The 16,293-nt window shown below is 39.0% G+C and overlaps 1 protein-coding gene across 2 annotated transcripts in view; it reads left to right on the forward strand.

The window, feature by feature from the left end:
• LOC109636748 (CUB and sushi domain-containing protein 1-like) overlaps window positions 1-16,293 on the forward strand; it is a 380,253-nt gene that overhangs the window by 234,440 nt on the left and 129,520 nt on the right. For both annotated transcript variants that reach the window (XM_069528917.1, XM_069528922.1), the window contains exons 11-15: window positions 4,013-4,116; window positions 4,605-4,717; window positions 8,710-8,892; window positions 9,043-9,228; window positions 13,928-14,068. In XM_069528917.1, the coding sequence (XP_069385018.1) occupies window positions 4,013-4,116; window positions 4,605-4,717; window positions 8,710-8,892; window positions 9,043-9,228; window positions 13,928-14,068 (727 nt within the window). The remainder of the gene's footprint in view (window positions 1-4,012; window positions 4,117-4,604; window positions 4,718-8,709; window positions 8,893-9,042; window positions 9,229-13,927; window positions 14,069-16,293) is intronic.

The raw sequence follows: 16,293 nt of genomic DNA on the forward strand, positions 1-16,293 counted from the left end.
AAGATTGATAAAGGTAGATCATGGTTTCCGTATTTTTATTTATTTAATCACTTTTCTCCACTGTTGCTCACCAGTGACTCAGCACGGCTGCAGCCTCATCTCAAAGAGGGAATTCAGGAACTATTCCACCCAATTACAGCTGTGTGTTCTCTTCCACTATTCTGACATAAAATCATAAAAGCAAGGGCAAGATCAGCAGACACATAGCAGTTTCTTAGTTTCAAGTTCTTTCCGGGGGCGATGGGGGGGGGGGGTGGGCATGTGACCTTTTATTGTTCAGCTGTAGACAGACTGAGTTTCTTTCAGTGTACAGTACTTGCAGTGTTTATAAGGCTCTTGTTGACTGACAATAACAACCAAAATATGTCTTCGATCATTTGCCTTAAGTGGCCAACAGATATCTGCTAAGAATTTAGGATCAGAGAAAGATTATTATCATCAGTTCACTCCTTGGCTGTGGCTGTGCCCTGAGGAGACCCTAAAATTCACAGCGCTACAACTTTACTGTGTAACGAACTAGAGACAGTTCACTGTAGCTTTGGATGCTCAGTGCTCTTAACAATGTTTAAATGGCCTATTGCGCTGCTCCAAGCTGCTCTGCTGCTTATTAATGATCTCGAAGTGATAACGCTTCACTTATCTCTTTGAAGAGCAGCCACAGAGCATCCACCCTTAAACTTTCTGTTCTTGACCAAGAGAATACACAGTACTGCAGTCATCAAAGTGAATTTGTGTGTGTGCCATCACACTGTTTGTTTCAATTCATAATCTGTAAAGGCCTAAATTACACTTTGTATCCTTTTTCTCTTTCTGTCGTTGGATCCTTTCTATCTTTGTTTCTCTCTTTGCTGAAAAAAAATAAAGAACCTAATCTAATGCAGTTTGGGGTTGCAGGCTGCTCTTAATGTCTTTCTAAATGGGCTCATTTGGATCTATTGAACAGCACTGAGCTTCTTGCTAATGACCTTAGTGTGATAACGCTTCAGTTCCTTCCTTTAAGTCTGCCGCTACTATGCAATCTGCCTGGAGTGTCTAGACACACAGCCAAACAGCACTCACACATTCAGTGAAACAGGCATGCCTATCGTCCCGCTTCAGTTGAGGCAGAAATTTGTGAGAAAAGTTCCTCCTATAGATGAGCACACACATACTCACGTACACACACACACACACACGCACACACACGCAAGCAGACAATTACTCTTGGGTGCACAGAAAACTGTTTCTGATTCTGTTCTGCTTCGCTCCCTTTCTTTAGCTGCTGCCACTGTACAGTCGTAACAACAACAACCTGCACCTCTCAGACACAAACAGTGTGTACAGTATATTTTATATACAGTACGTTTCATATTCCTTCGATTTCCACTGATCATCTTTCTCTGCAGTCTAAACAGTGATTATCAGATTTACTGGTTATATATCTTTTCATTAAAAGGGTTTGACTGATGTTGATGAGAGGGAGATTGTGGCTCCAAAGCCACAGTGAGTGACAGATATTATATGACGGTTTCCACAGCAATAATCACTGCTTCATGTTTATTTTATTTTTACGAAAAGATTTGGTAATGTGCAAAAGTATGTGTATATATATATGTAAATAAAGGATACACCGTTGAATTTATCACACTTATTTGCATAGCGAATGTGTTGGTGGATTAGCAGACCTACATTTGTTTTTTAACTAATACTTTGACTGATGTTTGACAACCACAAAATGATTTCTGTGTCTCTTGCTGCCTTTGTAGCTGCAGCACCACTGTAGATGGATTAAATAATCTGTTTCTACAAATATGGTTAAAAAAATGTCGAAAGATTTCAACAGATGATGATTTATCCTTTTAAAAACAACACAAATCCTCATGTTCTCCTGAACCGTCAGACACAGTGGAAGAGATAATACGAAAACACATCAGCCAAAGACGCACAATGGTTTATTAATGCTCCCTGTGATTTGTCGGTAGCCAGGAGAGGATACCTCAGCACGTTGTTTTCTTCCCCCATTATTTTTAGCCATCTTGGAATGACTAAACATTGCCGGAGGCTGCAACATTGAGTGTATGATAAGATAATTAAGTATCAATCTGAGCCACATTTTAAATTTTGAGTTTCACATTATTTGAGCATTTGCATTTTTATTTTTGACAAAACGTTACCAGACCTATGCAGAAATGATGTTTGCTTGATTAAACCGTTTTTTACACTCCTTGTCACCTGCAATAGTGATTTGCCATGTGATTGATTCTCATCCAAAATATTACATGTTAATGTCTGATCGAGACCAGCTCTGTTTTTTTAACAGGTTTTCCTTAATGCAACAGAAATCCAACATCATCCATTCTGTCAGGGTTATGATCCACTGCCAGTAAGAATGGACAAGCAGCAAATAAGGGAAAGCCAGAATAACTGCACTTCAGTGCATGCAGTAGATTTGTATTCCTGTAATGTATGCTCGAGCTACAGCCATGAACGTGACTTTAAGTAAGGCGTTTAACGACAGAAGGGTGTGTTTGCATTGGGCAGTCTGCGCAGCTCGTGATTTGTGTGTCTGTGAATACAAAGGAGCATGCTGCCAAAGAGAAGCGAGGCAAAGTGATTTCAGTTTCAGAGTTTTGTTCTTTCTCTCTACTTTCTTTCATTTACGATGGATTATTTTGGAATAGCAATATGTCACTGTCAAGTTAATTGTTATACCTTTGGAAAAGCGGCTGTAATTAAATGAGATGATGGTCACAGCCAAGAATGCGAGTAGTCTCTCTCATGCTAATGGTATTATTAGTATTTGTATGATAGGATACTTGGGCTTCGTAGCCCAAGTGGACATGACCACAACCTCATCCATCACCCATAGTTTTCTTTTTTACACAAGCATTTTGTTTTTACATTGAATGATCCAGTACAATGGATGGCAATTATGTTAAATAACAGATTACTTACATAAATCATATTCTTTTGAAGGAAATCATAGAATAAGAAAGTTTGTGACATTGTCATTTATTTGCTGGTTAACTTCCCTTTTTCAAACCAGTTGCAAGGTGTTATAAAATGTGATTAAGTGTGATAAAGCCAAACATGTCCTCTATGACATGCGTAAGGATTCCCCTATTAGATTATCTGCAAGTAAAGCACATAAGTTGAGTCTGTGTATTGACTGATGGATGCCAGAACATTTCCTTGTGATGCTGTACTTTGTTGGCCAGCTAACGACTTGTCACGTTCATAGGTCCATGTGTGTTCCAACTGTCTTTAATGATTTCCCAGTTGGTGTATTATATGTGACATATCTGGGATCACGCCCAGAATTTCTGTGTTTGATGATGCTCTCGGTTTCATCCGTTTCATCCGTTTCCAAAATCAATGCTGTCTGTTCTACGGTTTAATGAGAATATACATTTACAGCCAATGAAATGTATGGCTGAATTTGGAAGTGGAAGAATGAGGTTCAGACAGAGTATTAGTGCAGCACCTTTGTTCCCTTCATCAGGATGAGCCGTGCTCTGCAAAGGAAGAATAAAACTTGGGGCTTGTTTTGACTGGGATAATAGAAGCTATGTTCTGCTCCAGAATGAGTTTCCACTGTGCTGTAATTAACTCTGACTTCATGGCATAAAGTCAGAGTTAATTACAGGAGTCATGAGGTCATGAGGTTGGCAGAGGCTGTCAGTCCTTTCAAGAAGGGTGTGTTTTATTGTTTGTAGAGCACTGCTTTATAATGAATGTGTTAATTTATCGCTATTGACATCATGTAGGAACTTTCACTGCTCTAGAGGCCACTCTTTGTGAAACAGAATTTCCAATTTCAGTGCTAGGCTTTCAAATATCCCCAGTGATATAATCAATATAGTTTATATTCCTGGAAATTTTAAGGGAGGAAAAGCATGAGTACATCGCTGCAGGAACTGATAATAAATCTCCCAGTGATCTTTCTGTTTTGCTTTTGTCTGTGTCCTCATTTCTCTACATGTCTTAGTTTATAACTCTATGATTGCTGTCATGTTATGTTTTCTTTCTTTAGGTGATAAAGCTGTCATTTGAAGAGTTTGACCTAGAAAGAGGATATGATACACTGACGGTGGGAGACGGAGGGAAGATAGGAGACACTCGGAGGGTTCTCTATGTGTAAGCACGACTCATGTTCTCGCCTATACTGCAGAGGAAGTCTGAGTCTCTTGCAGGATTAACTGCTATAACAAAAATGAAAGCTGAATATTGTAAGTTTAGTGTTATTGATAATAATAATAATAATAGTGGTATTTTTAAATAGCAGGATTATTAAGTAATTAGTAATATTATTTATGAATCATGTTATTTTATTAATATCCTGTTAATTAGTTATCAACAGTTATATAGTGTTGTGTAATCATCAGTTTTAATATATTGTTATTTCATTATTGATATTAAGATATTGTTATTCAGTTATTAGCATCAACACTGATATAGTGTTATTTAGTTATCCACAGTAATATAGTGTTGTAACATAATCAGTAGTAATATAGTGTCATTTAACTATTAGTGCTGACATGGTATTTCTAGATACATGTATGTAAATAATGAGTAATAATGCTTTGTAACCGTTTGTGTGTGTGTGTGTGTGTGTGTGTGTGTAGACTCACTGGCTCCAGTGTTCCTGACCTCATTGTCAGCTTGTCCAATCAGATGTGGCTACATCTGCAGTCTGACGACACCATCGGCTCAGCAGGGTTTAAGGCGGTCTATGAAGGTATGGCTTCCTTTACGAACACGACAACTTGCAGTACAACTCCTCAGTCACACTTGTCTTTGTCTGTCTCAGAAACACACACAGAGAAACACACACACAGACATACTGTATACACTCACATAATGGAGTGTGAAAGTCATTGCGTTGCTGACGTGGGGATTCAACAGCAAACACAACTGTTTTTGTCTGCCCTTGTGTATACATGTGAGTGTGTGTGCGGTTGTGCATTACCAGAAGGTAATAAATGAATTATGAGTCAATCAGTTGATCGTTTTGCTTGGTTGTTTCTCATATTACGCCAAAGCTGACACCGATAGAGAGATAAAGATGGTGACAGTCACAGTAAACGAAGGTGAGAGGGAGAGGTGTTGATGCTCGAACTATATACTCATTCCTCTGAACAATTAGTATAGTTAGACATTTGGTCACTTACTACATCATACCATGTCAATGCAGCTCTGTAAATAAAGTTGAACTGGTACTGAACTTAATGGAATTCACTTGAGACAAAGGTTAAGACAGGTTGAGGGAGAAAGATAATAAAAGTAGGTATGGAAAAAGAGAGACAAAAGAAATTGAATGTTACAGAGAGACAAATGACAAATTGAGTGAGAAGAAATGGACTCAAAGGAACTGTGGGAGTGCGAGAGCAGGGGAAAGATGGAGTTGTGCTCCTGAGTTAGATTTGTCCGATTCAGTGTTGTCCAGGGTTACGCCTTAATTCCTCATAGCTCCATATGCGAGTCAACCTGAGGTTATCTATTCCTTCAGAAGTTGGACAAGTGTACATAGACTGGACTGCTTGTATTTCTTGAAGAGAATCTAAGAGGCTTTTTGGATTTTATGTTATCTTACTTTAATACATTTGATGAATGCGGTAGATTTGATTGTTAAATTCATATACTTCATCCATAGATATATTGTGAATAATATAATGAACATAAAAATGTTTTGACACCACCAATCTTAAAGCAAAGGTTTTTGTCCCTGTATTTTTTCACAAAATCAGGCTGAATTATGACCAAATTCACCTTTCTTCATGGCTGCAGTGGCGTCTTTATCTACTTCCCAAAGAAATGCTTTTCTGTTCGTTGAAAATCCAATTTCAGACATGAAACAACACTTTGAGGAAATGAGGCGTTCGTTACTCCTCAAGACTGCATACATTTATGTGTAACTGTGGTGTGAGACATTTAATCTCATTTTATATTTTTGTGGCTCACCGTAAAGCTGAAGTGGTTCTGATCTTCATTTTACAGCTAACCTTGTTTTTTTTTTCCTACTTAACATTTATCCAAACAAGAATAAATGTCCTTCTCCTCTTTACACCTTGGCCTACCTCAGTTATCTGATGTTATAAATTTAAAGGCGAAGACAGAAAAAAAACAAGCAAACAAACAATCCATAATGACCTCTGGATGATCTTGTCGTAAGTTTTTCCCCAGGGAAACTATTCAGCCGGCTGTGGTGTGTTTTGTGTGTGCGTCAGTGCATGTATATATGTGATGCTGTCACATTGTATAATATCACCACGTCACATACTTTGATCAGTGTTACCCCCTGAGGGCTGTTAGCTTTTCAGCCCTGCAGGAAAAACCCTACATTTGCATTTGTGGTTTTGTGTAAATGCATAGCTCTTGTTTTTGAATGCAATAATGATACACTTGATCACTGCGCACATTTGTGTTTCTGTATGTGTGTTTGTGCATGTTTGAGAGACAGAATGAGAGAGAGAAAGAAAGAAAGAAAGAGAGTTATTATATACACACACAGCTTATTATGATAATTGAAGCTTTCAGGGAAAGGCTGCTGCCAGGTTTTCAGGCTGATTGCAACTGGCTGTGAAAAGTATGATGATGTAAATAATGGATTTATTTTATACCTCATCAAAGGGGAGAAAATCAGCATCGAATGACTTTAAGATTCTTTTTCTTCTACTTTTCACTTTATAAAACATGTGCATCTCCATACCATCCTCGCATTTCTACAGTTTAAAATCATTTTGTTTACTTGAAGTTTGTTGTAGCAGAAGTTTACTTAAGTATGCAAACAATAAGAATATGTAAATGTTGTGAAAAGACTAGTTTGACCTCTGATTGCTACATTTCAGAAAGGCAGCAACACAAAAGTTTCCTTACATTTTTTGCAGCTCTTAACCATGTGATAATAACATCTATATCAGAAAAGTATAATGACTGTAAAATACTATGTGTGATTGATGGTTGGCAGTGATACAAAGTTTATAGACTTTTTGGTTAATGGGCTGAAACACACTGAAAATGTCCCGAAAGTATCTGTCACTGTATTCTGTCTTTCTTTTACTTTTGAATCATCAATTCTACATAAATTTTTTTTAAAGTACAGAAAATATCTTCTATTCTACTTTATATAGATTACTTTGTGCATTATGTGACTCTTGGAAAGGAAACAAAACAGAATCATAAAATGTTGAACAATAAATCTTAAGTTAAACTCTTTAAACTTAGAAAGGACAGGAATTAATGATAGAAAAGAAGAAAGAGTAAGAACAAAACTAAAAAAAGACAAAAGAATGGGTGAGAGAGGCAGTTACCATAATGTCAGACTTACCAGGGGCTCAAGATCGCTGATATCCATCCCGACACTCATCAGCTGTGGGCCACACACACACACACGCGGGGCTGCCAACTCATTGAGTATTATGTTCTTGTGGGTGTACTAACATGCCAACAGATAGTAAAAGTGTGGAACACATGCACACCCGCACACACACACTGCACAGCTCACCTTGAGATGTATTTGCCCACAGCGAATCCAGGAGCATGGTGGAGCATGTGTTACAAGATGACAGACGTCTGCTAGAATGTCAGATTTTAGGAGGGGAACGAGGGAAGAGCGGTGGATAACAGTATACTCCCATTAAAGATGGAAGAGGATCAGAAAAACGGACAAAATGAATGATTGCAGGCCAGTTTGGCAGAACTGCTAATGGGACACTCATGCTGATGAGTCATGGTATATTGATATTTTTAGAATGTGCAGTCTATTGATCAGAGTGAGGAACAGGGACAATTTGACAGGACGAATCATAAATAGACAAAGAAACAAAGGACAGACTCAACATATGTATCTGAAAATGTCAATATAATACACAGTATAGCGCAACAACCAGAGTTGTTGTCTTCGATTTTTACCACCTGCCGATTCAACTAACAAGAGTATGCATGGATCATTGGGTGCGTGTTTGCATCTACCTGTGTGCCTCCTCTCATTGTTTTGCCTTTCACAATTAAAGCTGAATTGCACCACAATTACCTTGATGGCAATTAGCTGTGAGAGAAAACACTGAAATTAATTTCTCAAAGGCTTTTCACTCCTTAACCCAGCAGCGTAAAATAACAGAGTGTATCCACGTTCACGTTTTCACTGCTCCCGACAGTTGCTGCGAGTCTTCCTTTTAAGACCTGACAGTTCTCGCCATTTGTCAAGCGACTGACACTGTAATGAGAACTGCTGCCAGCTCTCCATCAAAGAAAGTAGCTATTACATAAATTTTAACTATGGCCCCTCTCTTCTTCCATTGGGTGATCCTGGGCCCCAGCTGACGGTGCGGTCCACTGAGACCTGAGCCTACTTGTGTTCTGACAGAGGGGTCTGTTTGCAGGAGGTGGACTTATTTAAAGACACACTAAATGAAATAGACCCACATTAATCTCAGCATTAACCATAATTGTCTCTACGTGGGGTATGTTTTCGAGTGGGCACGTTTTGTAGAGGAGTGTTGGGATTCATATGCAAAACTGGCGACATGACAATCTGCATTACTATAAACACCACATACAGCGTTGTTTAGTTGCAGTGATTATCTTAAGATCATCTTATGCATGTTATTAGCTTTTCACCCACCTCAAGAGCAAAAGCAGACAACCTCTTATCTGAGTGTCACCAGGTGCCATGTCAACATTAATTATCTGCATCAAACCGAGGCTCTCTGTGTTGTGTGTGTGTTACAGAGATAGAACGAGGAGGCTGCGGGGATCCCGGGGTGCCTGGATTCGGTCGGCGCAGCGGTGATCGCTTTCAACACGGTGACGTTTTGACCTTCTTTTGCCAGTCAGCCTTTGAACTTGTGGGAGAAAAGACCATCACATGTCAGCACAATAACCAGTGGTCTGGGAATAAACCCAGCTGTGTCTGTAAGTACACTATGTTTTTTTGAAGTTTTTTTATTTTATTTTTAATAGCGCCGCATCATTCTGCTTTTCTGTCCAGATTCTTTCCCAATTACCCATCAACTGAAGGCTTTTCCTTCCTGCCTTTCTTCCTGTGTTCCTTCCTCTCTGTAGTCTCATGTTTCTTCAACTTCACGGCTCCGTCAGGGACCATATTGTCCCCAAACTACCCAGAGGAGTATGGGAACAACCTGAACTGTGTGTGGTTAATTATCTCCGAACCGGGAAGCCGCATTCATCTCCTCTTCTCTGACTTTGACCTGGAGCCACAGTTCGACTGGTTGGTGGTCAAAGATGAAGGTAATAAAATCTTTAAAAGTTTTGTTAAGTTAATTGCCTCCCTTTAATATAAAGAAAGCACAAGTTTAGACCTCAGCATATGGAGGATCACATTGTTTGCAGCTGAACTATTGATGGACCGACTTCCTGTCCAAACCTGGACAAACCTTACTGAACTCGATCCGAACCCGACAGGCATTCTGATCTGATGTTTGCAGTGATTACAGGCAAAAATCAAGTAAATAGCCCAAACCAGAACCAAAAAAGCATTTCAATGAATGGATGGATGGATGATTGTAATGTTTGTTTTTATTGTTACAGCTTTTGTATGATTTGGCACATCACAAACAGCTCAGGGCCGTCAGATCACTGCTCTTATTGATTGGCTTTGTGTTTAATTGACTGGCTGTAAACCTGTCCTTCTGCGGGAATGTTTTCTTTGTGTGTGTGTTTAGCAGCTTTTGAAAATTGCAGGGCAATCAGCACTGTAGCTGTGAGTAAACTAAAATTGCAGTTGTTACTTTAAAGTCTTGGTCCAGCTGTCACAGAAAGGAAGAGCAAAAACATTTTCTGTAACACACATGTTCTATTGTAAAGGTACATGAGTGTGATACTGATTATGCAAATACGACATGTGAATAGTGAGAGCCTCAAGTGTGTTTAGTATTGACAGTCAGTATGACAGAGGTGATTTTATTGGTCAGATGCCAGATCAACCATGAATATTTGTTGTTTTTTAAATTAATAGCTGATCAAGGATCAGTGTTCACAAATGTGGCAGCATGGTTACTCATCAGCGTTCAGAACTATATGAATGTACCTCATTTAAATCTGTGCTTCTCATAATCACACAAAATATATGTATGAATCAATTTGAACTTAAAGGCACTGAAACTCTCAACAGGCTGATGGATCAGAAACTGTGTCTGAAACAAACACCACACTTCATTGCAATAGTACTTAAATGTGAATTATTGAGGGACTTCTTTTGAGTTTCCTGTTCATCATTGATAGTATACATTGATAATTGATCTTTTTTTTTTCTCTTATGCAGCCAATGTGATGATGACTCAGTCTCTGTTAAAAAAATTAATAAATAGAAAATAGATGCTTCGTTCCAATAGGAGAGGAAATCTGCATCCCAATGCATTAAGAGGAACATTTAAGGGCTTTTCAATCGAGGCTTTTATGTGACCTTGACTACATCTTTTGTATTCCTGGATAATAGAACAATGACATACACACAAATGACAAGGAAAAGTAAACCGAGCGACCGCATCAATAACCCCCGAAATCTCCTGAGCTGGGAATCAGCAAAATGAAATCCAGTCTAAAAAATCTATTAAAGCTTCAATACATGCTTTTGAATGGTTAACATTCACAATGGTTAACATAATCAGAAAGCTGTTGTTGTCATCTAATATAAGAGGACATAGTGATAGTCTGTTACAAAAGGCTTTTCTTTAAATCTCCTCTCTAAGATAAGACAACAATCGGATCCTGTCGTTCTTTTGGCTATTGTTGCATTGTTCTTCCCACTTCCATTTTCCATTGTCAATGCTTTAATGAATACATGAAAGATGTTTTAGGAAGGTGAGGAACAGAGGCTGGCACTTTGCAACTGAGTCGCTCTGTGGCTTCATTGCGTCTATAAGTGAGTTGGATCCAAAACTCCAAGTCGAGGAGGAAATAAGAAGGAAACTTTCTGTGGGAGTGTTGGGGAAGAATTCAGATATGTGTTTTTTTATTACTCGAGCAGTTGTCCCTGTACCTCTCAGGGTTCTCAGCTCTCACTGCTTTTCATTGCATTGCATCGAGGATTTTGAGTATTACTTTCAGTAGAGTTTCTGTACTTAACATGGTAATGAAAACGCACTGCAATGGATCACGCCGATTGCTCTCTGCTGTGTTTAAACCATCGGATGGTTTTAAGCTCAGGAAGGATGTGAAATGCTATAATCTGAACCCATTAAAACCTGGCCTTTTCTCAGGCCCCTGCTTGAAAATGACATGCCTCAAATGAAGCCAGCGTATCTCTGAAACTAGAGGGTCGATATGAAAAATCTTGGTATCTATATACAAGTCAAACTTGTGAGGTATATGCAGAGGAAAGATTTCTTATATGCCTGAGAATAAATTTGAATTTCAGAGTAACTATCCCCCATGGAGTCATGCAGTTGCGGCCCGAAACCTCCAGCTATCCATAGCAATTAACGCTGTAATCATCATCTGACCTGATATTCTAAATGCCCATTGTATGTGAAATTTCCTTAAATGAATCATAGTAACAGTTGGTTTAATACAATATCACACAATGAATAAACCAACTGTCCGTGATAAAGTCAGCTCTCCCCTCTACAGAAGTTGTGAGTCTTGATCCATGTCTTTCTTGACAAATGTGCAAGAGCACTATTTTCTCTGAATGTGGATGAGTTACCAAGGACTGGAATTACAGATTGTTGTCAGACTGTGAAAGAGCCATGATTGTAGGGGCCAGAGGTGCGAGTGGAAGGAGTTGCTTGAATTTTTGGTGGTTGGCGATCAATGAACATGACAGAGCACAAAAGGGGCAGAAATAAACACATCAAACATTTACTAGGCGAGAGACGACCCTCAGCGGATAACCACGGGAAGCGTCAGGTGGTAAAGAGGACATAATGAATAATCACAGTGTGCCTGCTTCACCTACCCATGCAAAACTGCAGGCGTTTTCTGATGAATCACAGTTTCCTGATGCAACATCAGTCTGGTGGACTCCTAGAGGGCAATCAACACCAACAAGCTTCGTGTTGGTTCTGGCAGCGAACCGCAGTTGTGCATGCCAATAGCTTATCAGCATCAGTTGACATTTATAATCGCCAATCACACAGAAAACAAATTTCCAATCACATTCAATCGAGACAATAAAGTGATCTTAATAATCCCATAAGCTCTCTCTCTTACTCTTGATCATCAGTGCTGCTGCTGCTGCTGCAGGTTAATGTGTTTGTTTCTACCTGCAACAAACTGCTGTTACTGGTGCTGGATTTCTCCATCAACGACCTCAGCCTCCTCCTGCTCTAGTGTCTTATTACTGTATGAGGGGATGGCATTTCTTTCCCTCTGCATTATGTATAATTCATATCTCGCTGACATGGGCCTGCTGGGTTCTGTACTGTGTAGCCCTTTAGGGTTTTATTGTTGCTCCCCACTGAATGCGTCACTGCCGACTGGATCACTGGGGAGTACCCTCAAGAGCAGAGTGTATTCTGCCAAACAAAAGTGTATAACCATTTGTCGCAGTAAATGGTCCTATGCTGTGACACAAATGTCTCAAGCAGAAATGAAGTGATGCATAGTTACAGCTGTACAGGCCGATGGGGAAGGTCTAATGATGTCTGCGCCGTTCAATCGGTATACAATGCGCATTGTGCTATAATGCCAGAACATACCTTAACATAGCAGCCAGGCTCAGCCATTCATTGTGATCATGTTTCCTCCCAGGAGATGATGGGTACTTAAAGGAGGTCGATGCTCCCAGCAATGATGACAGAATGCGTGGTTCAGGACACATTCAGCTAGAATAACGTTAATGACCTGGACACCATAATCCCTTGATATCAGTCTGTTTGGGAATCACCTAAGTGCAGCATCTGTGGAAAAGAGCATCCACTTTTGTTCTGTTGTGTGAGTCTGTCTGGTTCACTTAATACCAGAATCTGGCAGGTCGGTCGCTGAATCACTGCCAAGACTCATGGAAGCTGTTATTGGGGCTAAAGGTGGTCCAGTGCTTTACTGAACAAGAGCCTGTATGTTCAGGTCACTGGTTGTATATTCTGTCTGTTCAGTCAGAAATAATATTAGAGCCAAGTATCAGCAGGATCATCAAAAGTCATTGTTGAGTAGTTTCACCCGATATGAACAAGTTGCTTCGTGAACCAATCCTGTATCAATGTGCAGCCTAATTTATACACATATGTTTGCACTGCTTAGTGTAATATGAGTGTGTTACTATAATACAGTATATAGGATCATCAGTTGCTATGCAGATTGTGATCATACGTTCACCATGACATGAGTAGGAAACAGCATTTTTTCAAAATGTGGTTTTGCCAAGAACTATGAAAACACATTTGAAGCAGGTTAAGCGTGAGTGGCCTGAAAAAACATACGTTTGAGACACGTTTTCAACAAAAGGAACAATAGCTGTCATGCAAACTTTTCAAGTGTAATGAAGTCTTCAAACTGGGCTCCACAAGCACTAAAAACATACAGAGTTAATAGTTTGTCACTGCAAAGGAAACACTCTTAGAAGTGAAAACATTTGATATGAAGCCACTCTTTGATGCCATCACCTGTTAGCTTTTCCTAAATTAAATGGATTATCTTTCCATTATGTTGCTAACATGATTAGAATATTGAATGAAGTGAATGATATCGTTTGTTCCTCTCTTAAATACCAAATGACTCACAGACAGGTAGGTAATGCACAAATGGGGCAGCGTTACTTACATTTTTCTGTGAAGCAGAAGAACTATTGAATTATCTCAAAGTAAATTCTAGGAATCTTTTCTGGCCCTAATAACATTTCATTCCCTAAGGGTGTTTTGGGTTTTTTTCTTCTTTACAGGAGTCCTTCACTTTCCAAGCCTGTCCTTGCCTTAATGTTATGCAGATGAAATTAGATAAGCACCATTAAAAAGTGTCTCTAAAAGATTGTCTAAACTCTGTTCTATTTTAGGTCTGTCTGAGCCAACAACATTTGGAACATTCTCAGGAAAAGATGTTCCATCACAAATCGCCTCCAACGGACACATTATGAGACTGGAATTTCAGTCCGATCACTCTAATACGGGAAAAGGCTTCAATATCAGCTACACAAGTATGTGCTTACCTATCTCACTCTGTGTGTGTGTGTGTGTTTGTGTGTGTGTGTCATTAGATTTTCTGACGTGTAAACCCAAAGTTTTTGTTTGTAAAAGATTTATTCTCACTCATAGTGCAGATCGATGTATGTTTCATTGTTTTACACATTTGTCCGAATGCAATCAGTGAATTACACAAATCTCAGTGTCATAAATCTGTAATGTCATCTCAGCGTGAACTGTACAAGCATCCCGGCTTCCCTCATGGAAACCATCACCCCACTACTTTTGCAGTACAAACCTTTTTCCTGATGCTACCAGAACCAGCCTAGTTATACATTTGGCCACCATGTTGTCAAATATGTAAGAATTATGTTTGAATATGTTATTTTTGAACCATTTTACCAAGTGCTTGTTATTACTGGGGAAAGTCAGGACTACATGTGCGCTGTAAGTACACAACCAAATAGACACATGTGCAGCAATGACCGACACAAACTATCAAATACAGAGACACACTGATGACACCTAAGTGTTTCCAGGGGACATTTAGAAAATGTTTCATGCTTCTTCAATATATTTAAAACAAACCAAAAGAAAGATGAGCCACTTACTAGAGTTACTCTAAACACCACAAAGCATTGAACAATATGTGTTTCCTAGCCAGGTTGGTGACTTTCCTTTATTCCTGCAGTTATCCAGTCAAACATCAGCCTTTCATCACATTTGAGATATTCCCAGAGCGGCTACAATGGAGGTTTGATAGAGAAAAATTGTTCAGCAATCTAAAAATGACAGCAGTAAACATGACAGGCAGATTTTTGAGCATCACTCTTCAGAAAGGACCTCTTGTAAGACACAGTGGTTTGAAGGAGTGTGATCATACAAAGATAAAACTGAAAAGTCTGGTTTTTGTCACTTGTCCAATTTAACAGCAGTACACAGAATGTCTTGAAAAGGTTTTCTTCATCAGGAAGCACTTCCTGTGTTATTACCACTGTAATAATGTGTTGCTTCGAGCTGAGAATTACATTCCAGGTGGAGAAACCCAGCATGTAATCGAATGTTTAAATGTCTATTCTTCATACATTATTGAAAACTATGTTTACACTTGATGACTGATACAGCAAACTGCTGACATATCTGTCCTGAGGTCTTATTCATGCTTTACCTGCAGCCGTTAAGCCTGTCCCATTGTCAGCTTTGAAACCCGACTGCTGCAGCCAGTGTATTTATCTGCTCTAAGCTGAACTAGTTCTGCATGACTGCCTCTGATTAATTCTCTTTGATTTCCATACGGTTTTGCACCATTTCACACGATACCTTCCAAAATGACCTTGTCTCCAACTCTTCTTTGAGAGGCGAAATTTGACAAATGAAAATGCTAAATGTTTTCGTGCCACCTCCGCTGCACAGATTATTTAATAAAAAAAAGTCCTCTCTCTGATCCCAACACAAATTTTCAACCTACTCCTAATACAAATTAATATGCCATTAGTCTTTTTCAGTCACACATATTTCTAAAGGTAATGTGCAAAAACAGAAATGTAATATTTATATGATACTCACCCGTTTCCTGGCTATATCATGCAGTGTCTTTACTGTCAACAGCTGTAAGAAAAACACAGCGTCCTGTTGATAATTCTTAAAGAAAGATAAATGTTCAACTGTAATAATATTGTTCTAGATGTCTGATCGCATAACTACTACACTGGGATTTAAGAAAGATCTGGCATCGTTGTGCTGTTTCAGTCATTTGGTCTATTAACATTTTAATGCATATATGAATATCAATGGATGTGGCCGTGGGTATAGCAGTATCTGTTTAGATGAATAATATCAGAAACTCAAATATGAACTTTGACACACCTGACAGTAATACATGTTATTAATTTATGACTTAAAGTCAAGGTAAATCCATCCTTTGGGGTATATGGGTTTATTATCGGTAGTTATATTATCATTATTAATAGTTCTATGTAAATTAGGTTATATGCAGTTAATATTATTTTCAGGACTCCAAACAGGAAACGGCGATATAGCATGTGCTAGGTCTAACTGATTTGCAAAAATGAATTCTTCCTTTCCTTTCACACCACCAGCAAATTTGACCAGTACAGTTATTACTCCGCTCCAGCACTTCATGCATCCTGATGGACTGAGATGTTGCTGCGATAGCCACAGTGCAGCCGCAGCACATTGCATGGCTGACCTGCTCAAAGCATAAAGCAGTTGGTGCAAA

The sequence above is a fragment of the Paralichthys olivaceus genome, chromosome 1 (genome assembly GCF_024713975.1).
Source record: "Paralichthys olivaceus isolate ysfri-2021 chromosome 1, ASM2471397v2, whole genome shotgun sequence".
In the NCBI taxonomy this organism is placed as follows: domain Eukaryota; kingdom Metazoa; phylum Chordata; class Actinopteri; order Pleuronectiformes; family Paralichthyidae; genus Paralichthys; species Paralichthys olivaceus.